This window comes from Pipistrellus hanaki (assembly GCF_964339955.1).
Source record: "Pipistrellus hanaki genome assembly, chromosome: 10".
NCBI lineage: Eukaryota > Metazoa > Chordata > Mammalia > Chiroptera > Vespertilionidae > Pipistrellus > Pipistrellus hanaki.
Genome location: NC_140512.1, coordinates 14,727,746 through 14,748,944, shown reverse-complemented (window position 1 = coordinate 14,748,944; position 21,199 = coordinate 14,727,746). Strand labels below are relative to the sequence as shown.

The following is a 21,199-nucleotide window of genomic DNA, read 5'->3' as shown; positions in this document are numbered from 1 at the left end:
GTGTTGCTATCACAGGGGCAGACACCCTCTCAAAGCCCCGGAGGCCACCGGACAAACAGGTGCCTGGGTCTCGCTGGCTGAGCACCTGTGGGCAGTTCATGCTGTGCCCCTCCACTGAGCGGCCTTGCTCTAGAAATGAGATCTCCGTGGGGAGGGGCTGCAGGCAGACCCATGAGCACCTTCAGAGAGGTAAACCTAGAGCACAAAGCTCCAGGACAACACACACAGCTGTGCTTAGGAAACTCTGCCTCCATCCATTCTCACCTGGCTTCGGGATTCTCCTGCTGGGAAGACCTTTGGCTGCTGTAAGCAAGCCTGAGAGAGCGCCCAGCGGGAGGAGGCCTGGGAGACACGGGAGTCTCTGTGGGGGGAGTACCTAAGCCGCTAGGGAAGGAACATTTATTTCTATGGTGCTTCAAGATGTTGCTTGAACGCACAAACAGGACAGTATTTAAATTTCTCTGAAATGTTTTCTATTTGTCTCCCCTTTTTCGTGTGATAGTGGACACATGGCAGGCAAAAAGCGGGAAATCCAGTTACAGGTAGGCATGACCTAGCAGCAGTTCTTAACTTGGTGGCACGGGCACTGGAAGGCCATGTACACTGCCTTCCGTTTTGCAGGCTGTCATCAACACCCAAAGCCTCTGGGAGGAGATGTTGCAGAACAAAGGCGTAACAGGTACTGGGGTCCCTCCCCCCACCAGTAACCTCGAGTTTGGCCCAGGGCACCTCATGGCACCCCAGCACGGAGCATGGCTCCCTGCTTCCACAAAAGGCCCTGCTATGCCTCTGCCCCTGCCCCAGCCCTGGGATAAGCTGCTGTTTCAGAATTGTTGATTCCATTCTTTCATAAATATCGTCTTCTAGTGATCGATGTTTACCAAGCCTGGTGTGGACCTTGCAAAGCAATGCAAACGTTATTCAGGAAATTGAAAAATGACCTGAATGAAGACGAAATTCTGCATTTTGTTGCAGTAAGGATTTAACTTCCATAAGACTATTGTTTTCTTGTTACTTTAGGTATTCAAGTGTTCTCTTTAAGGATTTTGTTGAGTTAAACAACCTGTCAACTCTTCAGAATGGACAGTGTTTGCTGGGAAGTTTTACTCTATATTTAGTTTGACCTGATCTGAGAACAAATGAGATTTTTGCCCCATGCCTAGACCATTGAGATTATTGGCCATGGTTGTGAACATTAGAAAAGTATAAAAATGGTTATCTGTTTATTGATGTTTCTTTTCATCTGACCTTATGCAGTGTGTCTTAGAATCAGAGCTCCAAGTACTACTCACTGAATAGCTTTGGGAAGGGCTCTGGGCATTTACCGGGGTTGGTATAAGAGGTTAAAAGACAGTACCAGAAGGATCTAACAGCTGGCTAATGGGTCACAGACCATCAGGCGTCATCAGAAAATTCTATTAATCCTCCTCACTCAGCACACACAGCTCAGAGCGGTGTGAGGATACAGTTCTGAGCTTTATGACTGTCCTCCCAGCAGGTACTCAAACCAGACTGAATGCCTCAGCCTACTCCACAGGCATCAGTTCCAAGACTATGTCTATCCCACTGGGAAGTGCTAGTAGTCTTTCCAAGATATGCCTAACTACCATACTTACATCTGTTAAATTTATCAAAAAAATGTTCGCATTGTCCTTGAATGTTCTGTTATGTTTGAACACATTCAACAGTAGTATACTCACATAAACTGATGCTGTCTTTATATGACTTCTAAAGGGTAAAGAAAATGAATTCCTACTTTCCAAACCTCCGTTGTAAACAATAGACAGTCACCCTCTGCTGGATATTTACTTTCTTCAGGTAGCCAAGGAAAGGGGAACTTTCTGAATTTGTCAATTTAAATCCCAAATTAAGCCCTATGACATTGATTACATTTTATATCACCCTAAGCTGAATGGTCATATACATTTTTTCTGTTATGTGCCCTTTTAAAAGACTTGGAGACTTGTACTAACATTGTACCAATACATATAAAATTCAGTAAAAAATATTGTATTTTTATAAAGTCATTAAATGCTTTACATGTTAGTGCTTTATTATGATATAAACATTGTAATAATGATATCTGATTAGTTTAAAATAAAATATTTGACTTCTGTTGCTTAATATGGTAGATTACTTTCTTTCAGCCTCTTTCATTCTTTTTTTGGGTGGTGGTGGGGGTGAGGGTGCCATAAATGTGAACAGCCAGAGTCAGGTTGAGGCCAAATGATGCAGAGCCTGAAATGCCAGTGTTTGCAATTTGATCCTTAAAGTTACTGCATAATAAGAGAATGTTGAATAAATATAAAAATAAAATGTATGTGTATCTGTGTTTGCTTGTTTGTTTGTATATAGTGCATCTAATGACTTGGATATAGTTTCCTATATTATCATGTGAAATATTAATATCTATTTTCCAGGCTGAAGCTGACAGCATTTTGGCCTTGCAGCCATTTAGAGAAAATTGTGAACCTATTTTTCTTTTTAGTGTTGTAAGTATAATATTTATTTTCTCAAATGTAGTATCAGATTCCAATTTCTAGTTAAAGAGCAAGTAGCATTATAAAATTACCACAGAACTCTTTTCTGGTGAAAGTCATTATAGATTTTTTTTTACTTCATCTTTCCTTCTCTGTTAATATAGTTTATATAAACTGACTTCTAGGAGCTAATAATGGAGAGATTAGACTACCATACACTGAGCTAATCAAAGAAAAGGAACACAAGATGTATTTACCTTTCTTAAAGAAATAATCAGACAGCCTGGCCAGTGTGGCTCAGTGGTTGAGTGTTGACCTTGACTAGGAAATCAAGGTTCAATTAAGGATCAGGGCACATGCCTGGGTTGTGATCCCCAAGGGGAAGTGTGCAGGAGGCAGACAGTTGATGATTCTATCTCATCATTGATGTTTCTATTTCCCTCTTCCTTCCTCTCTGAAATCAATAAAACATATATTTTTTAAAAAATAATCAGACATTTGTATGATGAATTATTACTTACCGGAGTGAAAAACTGGAAATTTCTTAGATACCCAGTAGGAGAGTCTTGATTATAAATATTCACATATACCAATCTAAGGAAATAGCTGTGTGATCGCTATTTTTTAATGTATATTAACTTCTTTAAAAAAATATATATTTTATTGATTTTGTACAGAGAGGAAGGGAGAGAGATAGAGAGCTAGAAACATCGATGAGAGAGAGTCATCGATCAGCCACCTCTTGCACACCCCCTACTGGGGATAGGCCCACAACCAAGGTACATGCCCTTGACCGGAATCAAACCCGGGACCCTTCAGTCCCCAAGCCGACGCACTATCCATTGAGCCAAACCGGTCTCGGCATGTATATTAACTTCTAACTTTGTATTTACAAAGTAAGACAGAAAGTGCATTCATCAGACTCTATTATGGGGAAAGGATGCATAATTTTATTTTTCTTCTTTATACTTTTCTATATTATCCAAATATTCTGTGGTGAACACACAACTTTAATAATCAGAAACCCATAGTAAGTGCTATTTTCTAAGAGGAGAGTACACAGTTAAGTGCTAACTTGTTTGATAAGAGTGTGGAAGCTAGGGACCTGGGGTGGTGAGGAAAGGCCTCGAACAGAGGGCAAGGACCTCCTCTGCTGCTGGGTACTTCAATTCTCATCTTTTCTATTAAAAATAATGACTTAACACTTCTTGGATATAACTTTTCCCTTTTGTTAAATAATACTCTTGCAATGACTTCAAGGAACTGAATCACTGAGTTCATTGAGTTTACAGTTGCATTGTAGATCTGGCTCTGTAGGATTTGATGAATGAGATCAGGGGTCAGCCAACTTCTTCTGTAAAGGACTAAATACTCAGTATTTTCAGCTTTGCCGAAATATTGGCTCTGCCTTGGGCCATAGTTTGCTGATTCCTGGCCTGGAGTTTGCGTAGAGAACCAGAATGAGTAACTGCATGAAGCAGGAAGGGGCTTAAGCTAATGAGACATGAGGAGACTCTAGCAGTAGCAGCAGTTAGGAACAGGGGACTGAGGAAGAAAGACTGGAGCTCTGGGATAACCATCACCCTGCCAAGTTAGCCAGGCCTGGTCAGTAGACCTTAACCAGGAGACTCAATTAACCCAGTGCAGATAGGCTAAAACCAAGAGGAATTGAACTGGTGACCAATAGGTGCATGGGTTGACACTCAACCACTGTGCCATACTGGCCAGGCACTGAGACCTTATTTTTATTTTTATTTTTTTTAATATTTTTTATTGATTTTTCATAGAGAGAAAGGGAGAAGGAAAGGGACCTAGAAATGTTGATGAGAGAGAAGCATTAACCAGCTGCCTCCTGCACACCCCCTACCAGAGATGTGTCTGCAACCAATAAACATGCCCTTGACCAGAATTGAACCTGGGACCTTTCAGTCCACAGACCAACGCTCTATCCACTGAGCCAAACCGGTTTTGGCTGAGACCTTATTTTTAAATGGCTAATACAATTGCTAAGAAAGGAATGGTGGAAGTATGGGTCAGGGTGGGTTACTTAGTTTAGTTGGTGTTAATTTTTACTTACCTTGAAAATGAATGTTTCCTTCATGTTTTCTTTTCCTTTATAGAATGGCAAAATTATTTCAAAGATTGAGGGTGCAAACGCACCACTTGTTAGTGAAACAATTATTAACTTGGTGAAGGAGGAGAGGAAAATTGCAGCAGGTGAACTGGTTCGCCCTCAGGTAATAGTTTGCACTCCTGGCTATTTTGTGTTTTAAAATAGCTATGACATCTTTTTTTGTTGTTTTCCTAAAGCACTTTCCCTAATTCTATAACTGTCCAGGTAACTAAACGTTGCACTTTCTTTTCTTTCTTTCTTTCTTTTTTTTTTTTTTTTTTAAATATATTTTACTGATTTTTCACAGAGAGGAAAGGAGAGGGATAGAGAGTTAGAAACATCGATGAGAGACATCGACCAGCTGCCTCCTGCACACCCCCTACTGGAGATGTGCCTGAAACCAAGGTACATGCCCTTGACCCGAATCGAATCCGGGACCCTTCTGTCCGCAGGCCGAGGCTCTATCCACTAAGCCAAACCGGTTTTGGCTAAACGTTGCACTTTCTGAAAAGTATCTTGGCAATATGGATTAAAGGCCCTAAAAAACACAGGTATCCTTTGAGCAATTACACTCCCAATAAGCTTTCCTAAGAAGATAATGACAAATATAGAAAAGAATGCTTATTGAGGTGTTGTCTGCTATTAAAATACTAGGGGCCCAGTGCACGAATCCATGCACCTTAAAAGGACCTGTGGGCACTAGGGGGCTCTTGGCCCATCCTCCAGCCCCCTCTCAGGCCCTCCCGCCTTGGGCCCCAATTCCCTGCTTATTGACAGCCCTGCTCCGGCTGCCGCCACTCTCACTTGCTGATGGTGTGGAGTTATTGGAGCTGGTGCCAGCAGTGGGTGGGACCGGCAGCTGCTGTCCTGATTGTCCCTCAGGAGCATGGGGAGGTAATTGGGGCCAGCAGACACAGCTTGCACCTGCTGACAGCTCTGAGTGATCAGGACTGGCACTGGGGGCTGGCAGCAGTGCAATCAGCAGCTCTGACACTGGCTGCAGGTGTGAGTGGGGCCAGTGCTGACAGCAAGTGTGAGCACCAGCTGGGACTGTGGTGTGTGGGAGCAAAGAATTTTTAATAACCACCAGAGGCTCACCCCAATGACAGCGACCAGCGCCCCACCTTGGTCTGGTGCCCCACTCACCTGCTCCACCATCCCACCCCAGCCAACACCTGCTATGTTTCTGTGCTCTGCCGCCTACTGCCAATGCCTTTTATGTTCCGTGCAGGGCCCTGATGGCCAATGCATATCATAGCAACTGGTTGTTTGGTTGTTTTGCTCTTCAGTCTATTTGCATATTAGGGTTTATATGTGTGGAGGGCTGTTTCTCTGTTTTCTGAGACTTGCATGGAAAATGACAGGTTCCTGAGTGGAGGAGCTGGGGATTAAGAAATTTTAAAAAAAGAGAGAGACCAAGACACAGAAATAGATAGAAGCTGGGACCCAGGTCAGGGGCTATCACTCTGATGGAGAGACAGTCAACACCCACCACAGACAACACAGCACATCGATTTATTTCCAAAAGAATAATGGGAGGATTCCCTGAAAAGCTTAGAATCAAAGGAGTTTTGGGTGTGCCCAGGTCCTATTCATTCCTCATTCCTTGGATTGAGCATATTAAGACCTGGGTTGCCGAAACCGGTTTGGCTCAGTGGTCTGCGGACTGAAAGGTTGCAGGTTTGATTCCGGTCAAGGGCATGTACATTGGTTGCGGGCACATCCCTGGTAGGGGGTGTGCAAGAGGCAGCTGGTCGATGTTTCTCTCTCATCGATGTTTCTAGCTCTTTATCCCTCTCCCTTCCTCTCTGTAAAAAAATCAATAAAATATATTAAAAAAAAAAAAAAAAGAGCTGGGTAAGTCAAGGTCCTATTCGTTCCTCATTCCAAGCACATGCATAAAGATAAGAAGTGGATACTGATAACAGTCTCCCACATTTTGGGGAAACACGTTCCCAGGGTGTGGCTCTGCCTATGCCTTGAGTTCAGCTGATGATAATTAAAGGTCATCCATGTGCATTCCCAAGGTGCCCTCTACAACAATATTTATAGATTTGGAATTAGGCAACGGAGAAGATGGCGGTGGAGTAGGTAGATCTTGCTTGCACCTTCTGCTGGAACCAAACTAGAAGTAAAATGCAATTTGGGAACATTCACTCTGAATTACCAACTGAAGACTAGTTAAAGAGGAGATTTTTTTAAAGAAGGAAAAGCAGAAACTACCTTGGGACTGGTAGGAAGAGCAGGGGTCATGAGAAGGGATGGCCGGGCTCTCAGGGGCAGCAGCCCAAGAGTGTGGAGAGATATCTTGTTTTCATGGGGCGGGAGTGGAGAGATTCCCCTGAGAGGAGTGAGGCCTGGACCCCCACCTGAGCTTCCCATCCCAGAGTATCAGAGCTGGGAATAGCCACCTTTGTAGCATCCAGGGTTGAAAGACTTGGGGCTTCTATTCACCAAGGAGAGATGAATCCTGCTGGGGACAAATCTTATTTTTTAAAGGATCAGAGCGCAGGGTTTTTGTTCACAGTCACTCACCCTAGAGGGAAGGCAGTGCAACCAAAGTCACCTGAGGAGAATCTGGGGTGGGAGGCATTGGGGAAAGACATGGAAGAGAAGCTGCCAGGATCCTGTGCTTGGTCATCCCCATTGATACCACAGCATCTACTAATTTTCCTGAGGGGCACAGCCCCTCCCATCAGAAGCAGCCTGGAGAAGCTCATCCCATTTTTGGAATCCCTGCTCGCCACACCCTGCATCTCCACCCCCACTGAGGAGGCAGTAGCTGAGACCCAGTCTGGGTCTGTGGGTTGGTCAGACTCTGGGGGAATTGGTGATTGGCTTCCTGTGGAGCCATTTCCCTCCCTTTCCCAGGAATCTGGTGGCACTCCCAGCTTCCAGCAGACCCCAATGGCCTGCTTTTGAGGTGCTCCACCCTCCGGAGCTCAGAGGAACATTCCAGGACATGGGTGGTGGCAATTCCCAAGGTACCTAGGGACATTTGTTGAGCTGCTTCTGGGCCCCATGCGGCTAACATGTGGGTCATGGAGCATAGCTTGGCCCTTCCCGTGTGCAGCCAAACTCAGGAAATTCCTGGAGTCATACATAAACTGTGGATCACTTGAAGCTTTGATCAGGTTGCCGAGAGCCGATTCTGGATAACTTCTGACATTGGCTAGCACCAAAGTACCCACTGCACGGCCTGTAAATGGCCCACAAAGCAGCCTGATGCAACATGAGCACAAGATCCAATGGGAGATGTCAGCGGGCACTACACACCCCAACACCTCAGTTCTTTTCATTCTTTTATTTTTTATGACTTTATTATTTTTGTCTTTTATATCTCTTATTTTTCTTTCCTCTGCTGCTTCTTTTTTTTTTTCCCTTAATTTTTTTTCTCTCCTTTTATTTTATACTGTTTTCTTTCCCTGTGCTTTATTCTTATATTTTTCTCTACCTTCCACCGTTCATATTTGTTTTTCCCCCCCCTTTTTATTCTTGTATTCTGCTTCCCCCCCTCTCCTCCCTTTATTATTCTTGTGCTCTTTTTCTCTTTCCTAAATCGTTTTTTCTTTTGCAGTTGTTCTTGTTGTAGCTGTTGGGTTCCTTTGCACGGTTTTTCTTTTGTTCTGTCAGCATCTTATAAAGCTCACATGATGTGTTCAGGGTTGAGCTTCAAAGTCATCCAGCCTGAGGGGATTCCACCCACAAACAGGACAATGACAATCAAGACCCAGTTATAACAGGAGAGCCAATTCACCCACACAAGGAAATTCCTAGAGCATCCAGCTAAAGAGATAAAAGAAACTGCATGACTGAGTCCCACAGGAAACCTAATACATAAGGACAATAAACAACGACAACAACAAAAAAAAACAAGATTATTTCAGTGAAGTTTGTCAACATGAAAGGTAACAATATCCATCCCAACATCATAGGGTACCAGAAGGAGAAGAAAGAGAGAAAAGGGTAGAAAACCTGTTTGAAGAATCAATGACAGAAAACTGCTCTAATCTGGTGAAAGGAAAGGCCATACAAGTTCAGGAAGCACCGAGTCCCAATCAAGATGCACTCAAAGAGATCCACACCATAAACATCATAATTAAAATGGCAAAAGTTAAAGAGATAATCATAAAGGCAACAAGAGAAAAACAGAGAGTTTCCATAAAGCTATCAGCTGATTTAAAAAAAAAAATCCCCAAAACAAAAAGCATCACTATATCCCAGAAGGGATTGGCATGAAGTATTCAAAGTAATGGAAAGCAAGGACTAGAACTCAAGACTACTCTATCCAGCAAGGATATCATTTACAATTAAAGGTGAAATAAAGAGTTTTCCCAAAAAAACCGTTAAAAGAGTTCATTATCACCAAACCAGCATTGTAAAAAATATTAAGTTGAAGGGACAGCTTTAAGAAGAAAAAGAGAGGAGCATAGATACAAAGAAAAAAGTGGCAATAAGTACCTATCAATAGTAATTTTAAATGAAAATGGATTAAGTGTTTCAATAAAAAAACACAGGATACCTGAATGGATAAAAAAACATGACCCATATATATTCTATCTACAAGAGACCCATCTCAGAATAAAAGATTCACAAAGACTGAAAGTGAAGGGATGGAAAAAGATAGTCCATGCAAATGAAAAAAAACCAAAAAAAACAAAAACAAAGCTGGAGTAACAATCTGACAAAATAGATTTCAAAACAAAGGCTATAAAAAGAGACAAAAGTTATTTATTCTCTTGCCAAAACAATGTTTATATATAAACTAGAGACTTGGGGCAAGAAATTCGTGGGCTGGATGGGTGGAGGGGGGCACCCTCAGCCCGGCCTGCACCCTCTTGCAGTCTGGGACCTATTGGGGGGTGTCTGCCTGCTGGCTTAGGCCCAATATCCCCAGGGAACAGGCCTAAGTTGGAAGTCAGACATCCCTCTCACAGTTGGGGGCTCTTGCAGTTCAAGACCCCTCGCTCCTTACCACTGCCTGCAGCGGAGATGGCAGAGGCTCCTGCCTCTGTGGCTGAGCCTGCCAGCCATGAGTCTGGCTTCTGGCTGAGCTGTGCTCCCCCTGTGGGAGTGAACTGACCACCAGGGGACAACTCCTGCTTTGAGTGTCTGCCCCCTGGTGGTCAGTGTGCATCAGAGCCACCTGGTAGTTCTGGTCCTTCCACTATAAAGGTTGCTTGGGCTTTTATTATTATAGATATATACAGAATCACAGAAGCACTTTCAGGGCTTCTCAGGTTATGAAGACCCTCATTACTGCCCCCATCCTTTCTGGTATTTTAGCCTACAGTAGGCAATGAACTATTGTTTTGAGCAAGACTTTTTTTTTTTTTTTTTTTTTTTTTTTTTAAGTTAAGGTGTTATCTTTGTGTTTCTAATTTATTTACTAATAGTAATAGTCAGGAATGGATTTTGACACTTATCAAATACTCTTTTGATTTTTTAATTATGTATTTACTAGAGGCCCAGTGCACAAAATTTGTGCATGAGGGGGGTCCCTCAGCCTGGCCTGCACCCTCTCCAATCTGGGACCCCTTGGACCTAAATGTCAGTTGGACCTCCCTCTCATAGTCCAGGACTGTTGGCTCCTAACTGCTTTCCTATCTGCCTGCCTGATTGCCCTTAACTACTTTTGCCTGCCAGCCTAATTGCCCACTAACTGCTCCCCTGCCTGCCCGATTGTCCCCAACTACCCTCTCCTGCTGGACATCTTGTGGCAGCCTTATTTTGGTGGCCATCTTATGGTGGTGATCTTGTGGTGGCCATCTTGTGATGACATGAGGGCATCACACGAGGATGCAATCACCAGGTAGGCTTTTATTATTATAGATTGTTTTCTTGTTAATATATGCTTCTTTCTAATTTTGTTTCTTGTACTCTTCTTAAGTTTAAATTTTTTAAACCATTTCCACACAGCATATATGCATTTTTTTTAATAATAGTTCCCCTACCTTACCTATTTTAAATATTCTTTATCCTGTTTTAGTGGAAAGTTTGGGAAAAGCAGTGTTAGATAAATGCAGGAACATTGCCACTTTACCTTTTATCCCTTGAATTATAAATATTTATCAGAAAGAAGATTTCTAAAAATTCACTACTGTTTGGGCGCCACATACGTCTGTCTCTTTCACGGCCCGCGTGGAAAGAGTTCCAATTCAGGGTTCGGGTTCTGGAAAAGGGCCGCACACAAATGAAGAGACTTGAGACTTGAAAATATTCAACCTGGTGATATGGGGGGGTCGGGGGGGGGGGGAGGGGAGGGGCAGGCAGTAGTCCACCTCTAGTGGGAGAACTACTCCTGCTTTGGCCCTGCTGTCCCCTTTTATTGAGGCTTTGGGGAAAACATCTTAGGCAACAAAAACAGAAATTTACATGTAGCCCTTAGGCAGGAAATAACAGAAACTTACACAGGACAAACAAGGTGGAGGCGCTTCAGCTAACAATATCTCAACTAAAGGTTAGAGCAATTAAGGTTGTTGACCAGCCTTCCTGGCTTCCTATCAACATCTTTTCTTTTCTTTAGTGAAACTGATTTGTTTTCCAGCACACTACCAGATTAAAATGTAATTGTTTTATTTGCATTTTTCTTTCATAGTATCTTGAAATTGTAGACTCAAATGCAGATAATGCCAGGAAAGCATCCAAAGAATCTCTGGGTAAGGAAATTTAAAATAATGGCAAGAGATTTGTAGTACAAGGATGCTCACCACAGCATCTCCTAAATTAGTAAAGAGCTGGTGTTAGCATCAGTGTGAATTGATAAGGAACTGGTGGGATAAATGATGGTTTGTGCAATACTAGACTCAGTTATTAAAAGGAAACCTCTTTTTCCCAGCAGGCATGGCTCAGTGGTTGAGCGTTGACCTATGAATCATAAGGTCATGGTTTTATTCCCAGTCAGGGCATGTGGTCAGGGCACATGTCCGGGTTGCGTGCTTCCAATCACTGTGGGATGAGGCAGCTAATCAGTGATTCTTTGTCATCATTGATGTTTCTGTTTCTCTCTCCCTCTCTCTTACTCTCTGTAATCAATAAGAAAAAAAAAAAAATTTTTTTTAAAATTTCTTTTGCTTCCCTTCCCCTTTTCTTTGCTCTCTATAGTCTGGAGCCTTTCAGGACCAATGCCTACCTAATCTGTTTTTTGTTGTTGTTGTTGTTGGTTTTTTTTTTTTTTGTTTGTTTGTTTTTTTGTGTGTGTGTATGTGTGTTTTGTTTCTTTTTATTTTATTTACAACAACTATTATTATTAGTAGTAGTAGTAGTAGTAGTAGTACTACAAACTCTTGTGAATGTTTCTCTTGTATGCAAATGTAGGAAGTGAACCTTGATTCCAAATAGAACCTCTTGGGTAGTTGAAATGCCACAATTAGAACAAACCTGTCAATGGACAAAAATCCACTTGGACATCAGTAGCTTACATTTTTAATTATTAAATCTTCATTATCTAGACGTCGTGCCAAGACAATAAAATTTTTCTATTTATTTTTTTCCCAGACCGAATATACAGTATTGCTATTATCAAACCCGAGGCTATGAATACTGGAAAAATTATAGAAATTAAAGAAAATGTAAGTAATATTTCACAACAATAGTTTAAATTAACTGAAAAATAACACCCCCTTAATTGTCAATTTAGAGATAAGCTTATCATTTAGAGTAAAAATAGGACATCATGAATTTCTGGTGCCTCGAATGGCTTTGAATGTTTTGTCTTTAAACGGACAGAACCATTCAGGCATCCTAATTTAAATAACTTTTATTCTTCTATTAGATTGTAGCAAATGTTTTTCATGTTGGGTGAAAACTTGTTATAAGCTAACATGAGCTTGCTTTATTCCTTATATATTGCCATAAATATATAGTTGTTTTTTTAGGTATAAGATAACTTATGGAAGCCGGTTTGGCTCAGTGGTAAAGCGTCGGTCTGCGGACTGAAAGGTCCCAGGTTCGATTCTGGTCAAGGGCATGTACATTGGTTGCGGGCACATCCCCTGTAGGGGGTGTGCAAGAGGCAGCTGTTCGATGTTTCTCTCTCATTGACGCTTCTAGCTCTCTATCTGTCTCCCTTCCTCTCTGTAAAAAAATCAATAAAATATATTTTAAAAAAAGTAGAAGCTCTGAATGTTAATCTTAGCTCTGACTTTATATAAAAAAAAAAGATAACTTATGGATGTATTTAATATTTTGCTTTAGAGAAAAAAAGTTAGAGGAAAATTGCATTCTAATCCAAAGGTCAACAGACATTTTTTATAGAGGGTCATTTGATAACTATTTTCAAGTTTGTTGGGTACATGGTCTCTGTCAAACAACTCTGCGGTCATATGGAGAAAGCACCAGCAGACACTATGTACACAAATGATATGACTATGTTCCAATAAACTTTATTTAAAAAAATAGTGGGCTAGATTTTGACTGCAAGCTATTGTTTGCTGACCCCTGAATAAAGACTTTGTGTAGAAACAACAAAATTATATTGAAATTTGAAAGAATATTGCATGTGCAGTAGAGGAGATCACATAGAGAGCTATTTCAGAAGGGGTTGGGTATTTCTCAATGAACTTCCCATCATGCATTCTTTCTTTAGCCATAGTAGCATTATCACTGATTATTGGTCCATGGGTCATGGTACAAATATTCTCTCTCCCAATTATGAGTTGATTCAATTGATACTTCTCTCTAAGTATAAACCCCACTCTCCTTTCCCAGATTCTGGTGTGTATGTGGGAAGGGAGACACAGACTGTACCTCAGTGCCCCATATATTACTTTATCCTATATAATAAAGAGGTAATATGCAAATAGACCCTCACAACCTTATGTCACAAGATGGCTACCCCCACATTGTCACAAATGGCCCCACTCCCTGATGTCACAAGTTGGTTGGCAGGGGAGGGCAGTTGGGGGCGACCAGGACTGCAGAGGAGGGCAGTTGGGGGCAACCAGGCTTGCAGGGAAGGATAGTTGGGGACAACCAGGCCTGCAGGGGAGGGTAGTGGATGGGACCAAGTCTGCAGGGGAGGGCAATTCAGGGCAACCAGGCCTGCAAAGGAGTGCAATTGGGGGTGATTGGGCCAGCAAGGAGCAGTTAGGTGTTCATCATGCCAGCAGGGGAGTGGTTAGGTGTCAATCAGGCTAGGGGAGTGGTTAGAGGGCTATCAGGCTGGCAGGAAGACTACTTAGGTGCAGTGAGGCAGCCAGGAAGGCGAGTGTTTACAAGCTAGAAGTCCCGGATTGTGAGAGAGATGTCTGTCCAACTGATTGGGTCTAAACTGGCAGTCGGGCATCCCCAGAGGGTTCCCAGATTGGAGAGGGTACAGGCTGGGCTGAGGGACACCCCCCAGTTTACGAATTTCATGTACCAGGCCTCTAGTATTTTATAAAGTTTTCAAAAATAATATCCATATCAGTGGTTTACTGTTACTTATTCTAGTATGTTTTAATAGCTACAATAGTGAAGATTTTCAAATTATATAGTTGTTTTAGTTGAGGCAATACTTTTAATCATTTTATCTGAAATTTTTTGTTTTGACATACTAAACAACATTTCAGAAATGTAAATTATGAATAGCTACTACATATCTCACCTCTCTGGAATGCAGTAAAAAGCTACATAACCCACAGGGCAGAAAATGTTTAAGAAATGTTTTAATAAAAAGAAAATGAACACACTGCATTTTTTAAAACTATAGCAAAGAAGAAGTAATCAAGTTTAAAAGTTGGATGAATTTTCTTTTGTCATACACTTAGCAGACATGATTTAAGTATTTAGAAATTTTTCAAATGGAATGTCAGAAGAAGAGTCACTAAGATGTAGATATAGTTCTGCAATGTCAATCCAGCCCATGGAACCAGGTCAGAGCTTGCTTTAATAATAGAAGCAGAAAGAATTGGTGTTGTGTACACCCAATTAAGTTGAGGTCAAATTATTGATATAATTTCATGTAATTACTAATTTGCTTTGAATGCAGGTTACACTTTGGACTGCGTATTATTTATTATATTTCATTGTTTAGTTCCTCATTGGACTTGTTATATTAGCCTAAAAACTGCTTTTTGTTACATTTTATTATACTTGAGTGTGACATGTCATTAAATTACATTTTCTTTAAGACAAATAAAGCATGGCTAAATCTTAAATTCTGTCCTTTCCCATAATTTTATTATTTTTGTTGTAAGAAAATTAAAATATAGATCATCAGCTATAACCTTAACAAAGTAAATCCTTAAAAAAGTGATTTTAAAAAATGAATGGATGGTTAAGAAACATATCTTCACGAGTGATTCAGTTAGTTTTTTCACATTTTGAGGCAATTCAATGAAATAATATAGATATTGTGATGTCTCTGGATTAAGTCTTGAAAACTTAAATACGAGGGTGCTTGACAAGGGCCTTCTGTGATATTTATTTTAAGACTCTTCAAATTGTGGGAACCCTATCACGACCCACGTGATTAGGGCCCACTCAGGGTCCAGTTTATGGAGGAGACCACACACTAAAATGAAGAGAGAGTAGAAAAGAGTTAATTTGGGACAAATGGGGGTTGGCGGGAGTCAATCTCTAGTGGGTAGACTACCACTGGTCTCTGCCTTGCTATCCTTTTATAGAGGCTATGGGATACACCCATTATTTTTAAGCAGCTTTGGGAAACACCCATAGCCCTTAGTCAGGTAATAAGTGGATTATCATATCCCTGATGATTTACATGATTACAAGATGGGGAAGTTGCCTCAGTTACCATTGTCTCAATTAGATAGGGAGTGGTTGGCTCTGACCTTTCAGAGTTTCAAGGTTGACCAGCCTCTTTCTATTAGTGAGTCAGTGATTGGTTTCTGGCATCAAATCTTGTGCCCTATTGATTGTGCTGAAATCTTTACATGAAAATCTGGGTGGTATGTTAAGCCTAGGACATAAATGTCCTTGAGTTCTTTTACACGTGCTCCTTCAACCTCTAGATCTGACCTTGCTCTCTCTCATTGAAGCTTGCCAATGCAGGATTTGTCATAGAAGCAGAAGATAATAGAGTGCTCAATGAAAACCAAGTGAGGGACTTCTATAGGCAAAAATCAGAGCAGGTAAGAAAGTTCAACAAAAACCCCACTGTGTTTTCAAATAAAGTACATTCTTACAGGCTTTTCAGGGGTCCTCAAACTTTTTAAAATGGGGGCCAGATCACGGTCCCTCAGAGAGCTGGAGGGCCGGACTATATGAACTACTAATTCCTACTGTAACACCTCGGCTGCGCTCACTGCCCAAAAAACCTGGCGGGCAGGATCAGACTCCTCTGCGGGCCGCATGTGGCCGTGGGCCTTAGTTTGAAGACCCCTGCTTTAGATCCTCATCATAGAAAAGCAAATGCCTCCTGCTCCGCCTGTTTTGTCCATAGCAGGGTAATACCAGAGATGGTGACTCTGGAAAAATCTCCAGCAGTCAATCAAAAGTGGGTGATCTGATTGTGTTCTTTTGGAGTGAAGGCCTCATTACCTTATGTCCTCTAAGACTTGCTGCATGAGCCTGGAAGTAAATATCCAGGAATTTCCTGTAGATTTTTATCCCAGGTTGAAGGCTACTTGTCATGCACTTTCCAGGAAAGCTTTAATTCTTTCTGTACCCCAAACTTTCTCTCAAGCTATTTTTTAATTCTGTCTTGCTTGGCGGAATATGATACAGGCAGTGCCATGTATTGGCAAGTGCACTGGCTTATGAGTGGGGAGACATAGCTTCTACAAGTTGACTGTCCAATATGGTAGCCATTAGATACATTAAATAAGTTAAATAAAAATTAAATAAAAATCCAGGCCCAGTTGCACTAGCCACCTATGTTGCAGAGCACAGAACATGTTTGTCATCATAGAGAAAGTCCTACTGCACTGCACTTTGTAAACTAGCTGCACCACTCTAAGCATCTCTGAAAGGATTAGACTAGCAATGTCAGCATGACCTGGGAGCTTTGGAGAAAATCCAATTCCTGGGACCCACCCTAAATCTACTGCATCATCAACTCTGGGATTGGACTCCAGAAACCTGTGTTTACATAACAAGCCCTTCAGATGAGTTGGAAACCTCCTAGAGTTTGAGAATAGTTACTAGACTATCTTTAAAATCAATCCCTGCTGGCCTTGAACTTTAATCCTTGAAAGATGTGTCTGTAACTGGACCTTTATTAGGATGCCATTCCCTTGCCCAGTGATCTTGAAGGAGAAGGTGCTACTTGACTTAGGTAGTAGCTGCCATGTTAGCTTATCCATTTCAGGAGCCTGAACAGTTTATCATTTTATTTTGTAGCCTGATTTTGAAGAGTTTGTCTCATTAATGACAACTAGCCTAAGCTGTGTTCTAGTTGTATCTCGAAACAAGAAACAAGAATTTTTCTGGGAAGAAGAAATTATAACTGAACCTGAGACCAAACCGCAAGAACCACCTGAGGATCAACCTGAGATGGACACATCTCCAGTGGTGAAGAAAAAGTGGGACAGGTAGCTCAAGACCAAGAACTTATGATTTGCAAGGTCTTAGTAGGTAATGAAAAGTGATGTCCAAATATCTCAAGATATTTGCATGCCCATATGCATGCACACAAGTCCTTTGGTTGATCTCTTCCCCTTTACCCCCACCCTCCCCTACTTTCCCTCTGAGTTTTGAAAGTGTTTTTGGTGCTTCTCTTTCTCTGAGTCTGTTTTTGTTCCTCAGTCTATGTTGTTCATCATTTCCTCTAGATGTGTGAGAATAAATACATTTTTATTGATTTCAGAGAGTATAGGAGTGGGAGAGAGAGATAGAAACATCACTGATGAGAGAGAACCATTGATCAGCTGCCTCCTGCACACCCTCTACTGGGGATCGAACCCACAACCCAGGCATATGCCCTTGACTGAAATTGAACCTGGGTCCCTTCAGTCTGCAGGTCTACACTCTATCCACTGAACCAAACCAGCTAGGGCAACAATTGTTTTTTAAAAGAAGATTTCACAACACATTTTTTAGTACAATAAAATTGGAACTAAACAATAAAAGGAGGATCAAAATATCTTATCTATATGAAAATACAAAGTATGCTCCTACAAAAACCTTGGATTCAAAGACAAAATTAGAAGAAAAAATAGAAACTATCTGAAAATCTGTACCCAGAGGAAAGAAAAAGGTTTTTAAATATTTCTTTGTTTTTTTTTTTTTACCCTCTCATGAAGTCAAACATACATAATTTCATTTAATTGATCTTTGGATTGGGTCAACAAAAAGTTGAATTAAATACTTTATTTATTTATGTATCCTTCTGTTTATTTCATTAATTAATTAATTAGTTTTATTTATTTTTAATTATTTATTGTTGAAAGTATTACATGTCCCCATTACCCCACTGTTGTCTCTCAGCCTACGCCTGCCCCCCTTTGTCTGTGTCCATTGGATATGTTTATATGCATACAAGTTCTTTGGTTGATCTCTTACCCCACTCACTCTCTCCTGCCTTCCCTCTGAGATTTGACTGTCTGTCTGATGATTCTGTCTCTGGATCTATTTTTGTTCATCAGTTTATGTTGTCCATTATATTCCACAAATGAGTGAGATCATGTGATACATATCTTTCTCTGACTGGCTTATATTTTTGATGTGATAGAGAAATGCAATTTATCTTTATGTGAAATTAGACTTTTATTTGTTTTACTAAACTCTGAATTATTTGTAAACATATTATCAGTTTTAATTTTCTGTCATGGCTATTAAACTTCATCTTATAATCTTAAATTATATTTTGAATTTCAGCACTTTAGAAGAATATCTGGATAAAGAAAATATACATCAGTTTTGTGATGTTGAAGAGGATGAAGAAAATGTTCATAAGTTTATTGATATCTTCTTCCCTGATTTCAAAAACATGAAAGTAGAAAAGATACTGGCATTACTTCGACCAGATCTCTTTCAAGCAAAGAAAGGTAAGAAATAAGGTACAAATTGTTTATTTCATAAATGGATTTGAATAAACCCTAGTGTAATTACATTAAAATATATTATTTTAGGACTTAACTTTGAAGAAAAAAAACCTAAAGTAAGAAATTTAGTTAATATTAATTTACAAATTTTCAATAATAAAACAACTTGCAGTAAAGAGTTTTACAAAGTATTTTCCAGTTTATAAATGTGTGAGAGAAGATTTTAACATGGCAGGGATTATTATATAATAAAAATTGGCAGTTTTCATTTCTGAAATGCCTTAATTCAAAGCTTGAGTCAACCCCTCATTAATAGTATGATTTGTAAAAGATGCTTTATCAGGTCTCTTTCTTTCTTCTAATTCAGAATGTTATTGAATGCAAACTAATTGAAAAAGAAGAAAATAAAATTTAAAAAAGAACAAAAAAGTCAGATGAAAATAAGAAAACATAAATACAGTGCCTACACTTAAAAAAGTGCTAATTATTTTTAATCTAATCCTATATTCACATAGCAGAGTGGAATGCAGAGTAAGATCAGAAACCATACTTTCACACTATTTCATTCCTAGTGTATGAAAAATACTTTAATATTGGCCTTGCATTCTCTGACTTGCTGAACTCAGTTTTAGAAGCTTTGATGTCGTCTCCTTAGGAATTTCTATGCAGATCCGGATTTCTCAATCTCAGACCTACTTACATTTGGGACTAGATAATTGATAGTTTTTGGTTGAGGGAGGCTGTGTCATGTGCATTGCAAAATGTTTATAACACCGTTGACCTCTATTCATCAGATGTAGCATCCCTGCACACTCTACCCACTCACTATGCCCCGTTGTGACAACAAAAAATGTCTCCAGACATTGTCAAGTGCACTCTTGGGGGATCAAATTTCTGGCCAAGAACTACTGATGTAAACAATAATAACACTGCAAATCAAGACAATCTGTATACCTTTATTCCTTTTGCTTGCATCTTTGGACTGATTGGCTAGGCTTTCCTGTAGGGTGTTGACTAGGAGAGGTGAGAGTAGACAAATTTGCCTTGTTCCTGACCTTACAGTGAAAGCACCCAGTTTTTTATTTACCATTCTATGTATAAAAGTGTAATAGGCAAATCGACCAAACTGCCAAATGGCGGAATGACCATTAGGACGACCATCCGGATGACCATTCAGAACCACGCTATGACACCCACTGGTGCCAGGCCAGCCAAGGCGGGTGCGATGCTATTGTTGGGGGCCTGGCCATCGCCACATGGTTGCCCAGTGGAGGGAGGCCCAGGCCACCAGCCGGCGGCAGGGAGATCAATTGGGGGGCTCCATGATTGCCCCAAAGACGGAGGCCCAGACCACTGACCAGTGGGCTACGGCAGGTGGGCAGGCCTCCCCCTATGGCAAAAGCCTGGTCCCGGGTACCAGAGGGTAGCCAGTGCCAGCAGCCTGAGGCAGGAAGGCCTACTCTTTATGCATTGGTCCTCTAGTTAAGTATACTAGTAATGTTAGTGCTATATATCTTTTATCAAATTAAGGAAATTTCCACTTATTCCTAGTTTGGGGATTTTAAAAAAAAATCATGTATGGATGTTGCATTTTCTCAAAGATTTTTTCTGCATCTACTACAGTGATTATTGCTTTTCCTTGAGTTTGATGATGTGGCAATTACTGTGATTTTTGAATGTTGAAGCAGCTTTGCATTCTCTAGATAAAGCACATTTAGTTATTGTATATTGTCCCTTTTGACAAAATATTTATGTTGAGGACTCTCATGCTTATATTCAGGAGGATTATTTGTTGTTTTCTTGTAATGTTTTTATCTGGTTTTGGTGTCAGCATAATGCAGGCCTCATAAAATAAGTTGTCACTCCTCTGTATTTTCTGGAAGGGACAGTTTCTAACTGATAGTACATCTTTCTTAAATACTTACCAGGATTTAATGGCAAAACTATCTGGTCCTATAGTTTTCTTCCTTGGAATGATTTGTTTGCCCTTTAAAATATTTCTATACTTGTTAAATGAATAGATTTTTAAAATTAGGACAGCTATAAAATTATAGAAAAATTAATATAGTACAGAGTTCCCATATTCCTGCTTAACCGTTTCTCCTATTAACATATTATTCTGATATGAATGAATACTGATACATTGTTATTGGCCAAAATCCATAGTTCACATTAAAGTTCTCTATTTTGTACATTCTATGGGTTTTGATGCATGCATATCATGTGTCCCCTTTACAGTACCATACAGAATGGAGTCATCTAGCCATTCCTCCCTTCTGCCCACCTATGCTTAGGCCACCACTGATTTTTTGGTGTCTCTAGTAGATTAGTTTTGCCTTTTCCAGAAGGTCAAAGAGTTGAAATCAAATAGTATGTAGCCTCTTCTTTTACTTAATATGAATTTCAGACTCTGCCATATCTTTTAAAAAATATTTTATTGATTTTTTTTACAGAGAGAAAGAGAGAGGGATAGAGAGTTAGAAACATTAATAAGAAAGAAACATCAATCAGCTGCCTCCTGCACAATCCTCCCTCCCACCCCAACAGGGATGTGCCCCCAACTAAGGCACATATCCTTGACCAGAATCGAACCTGGGACCCTTCAGTCCACAGGCAGACGCTCTATCCACTGAGCCAAACGGTTTTGGCAGAGTCTGCCATATCTTTCTGTGACCTGA

At 40.5% G+C, this 21,199-nt stretch overlaps 2 protein-coding genes across 2 annotated transcripts in view; both read left to right on the top strand.

Annotated features, from left to right (window-relative positions):
- LOC311629329 (thioredoxin domain-containing protein 3-like) overlaps positions 1 to 21,199 on the top strand; it is a gene marked incomplete at both ends in the record, with an annotated part of 70,640 nt that overhangs the window by 35,579 nt on the left and 13,862 nt on the right. Inside the window, 3 exons of the mRNA XM_084897303.1 lie at positions 15,576 to 15,668; positions 16,879 to 17,069; positions 18,355 to 18,524. Coding sequence (XP_084753429.1) covers positions 15,576 to 15,668; positions 16,879 to 17,069; positions 18,355 to 18,524 — 454 coding nt within the window. The remainder of the gene's footprint in view (positions 1 to 15,575; positions 15,669 to 16,878; positions 17,070 to 18,354; positions 18,525 to 21,199) is intronic.
- Positions 510 to 15,600, top strand: LOC311628890 (thioredoxin domain-containing protein 3-like; the record flags this gene model as incomplete). Its single annotated transcript, XM_084896464.1, has 7 exons — positions 510 to 542; positions 622 to 679; positions 868 to 974; positions 2,421 to 2,492; positions 4,601 to 4,717; positions 12,091 to 12,164; positions 15,576 to 15,600. The coding sequence occupies 6 exons, from the start codon at positions 510 to 512 to the stop codon at positions 12,130 to 12,132; spliced, it is 429 nt and encodes a 142-aa protein (XP_084752590.1). The 3' UTR covers positions 12,133 to 12,164; positions 15,576 to 15,600.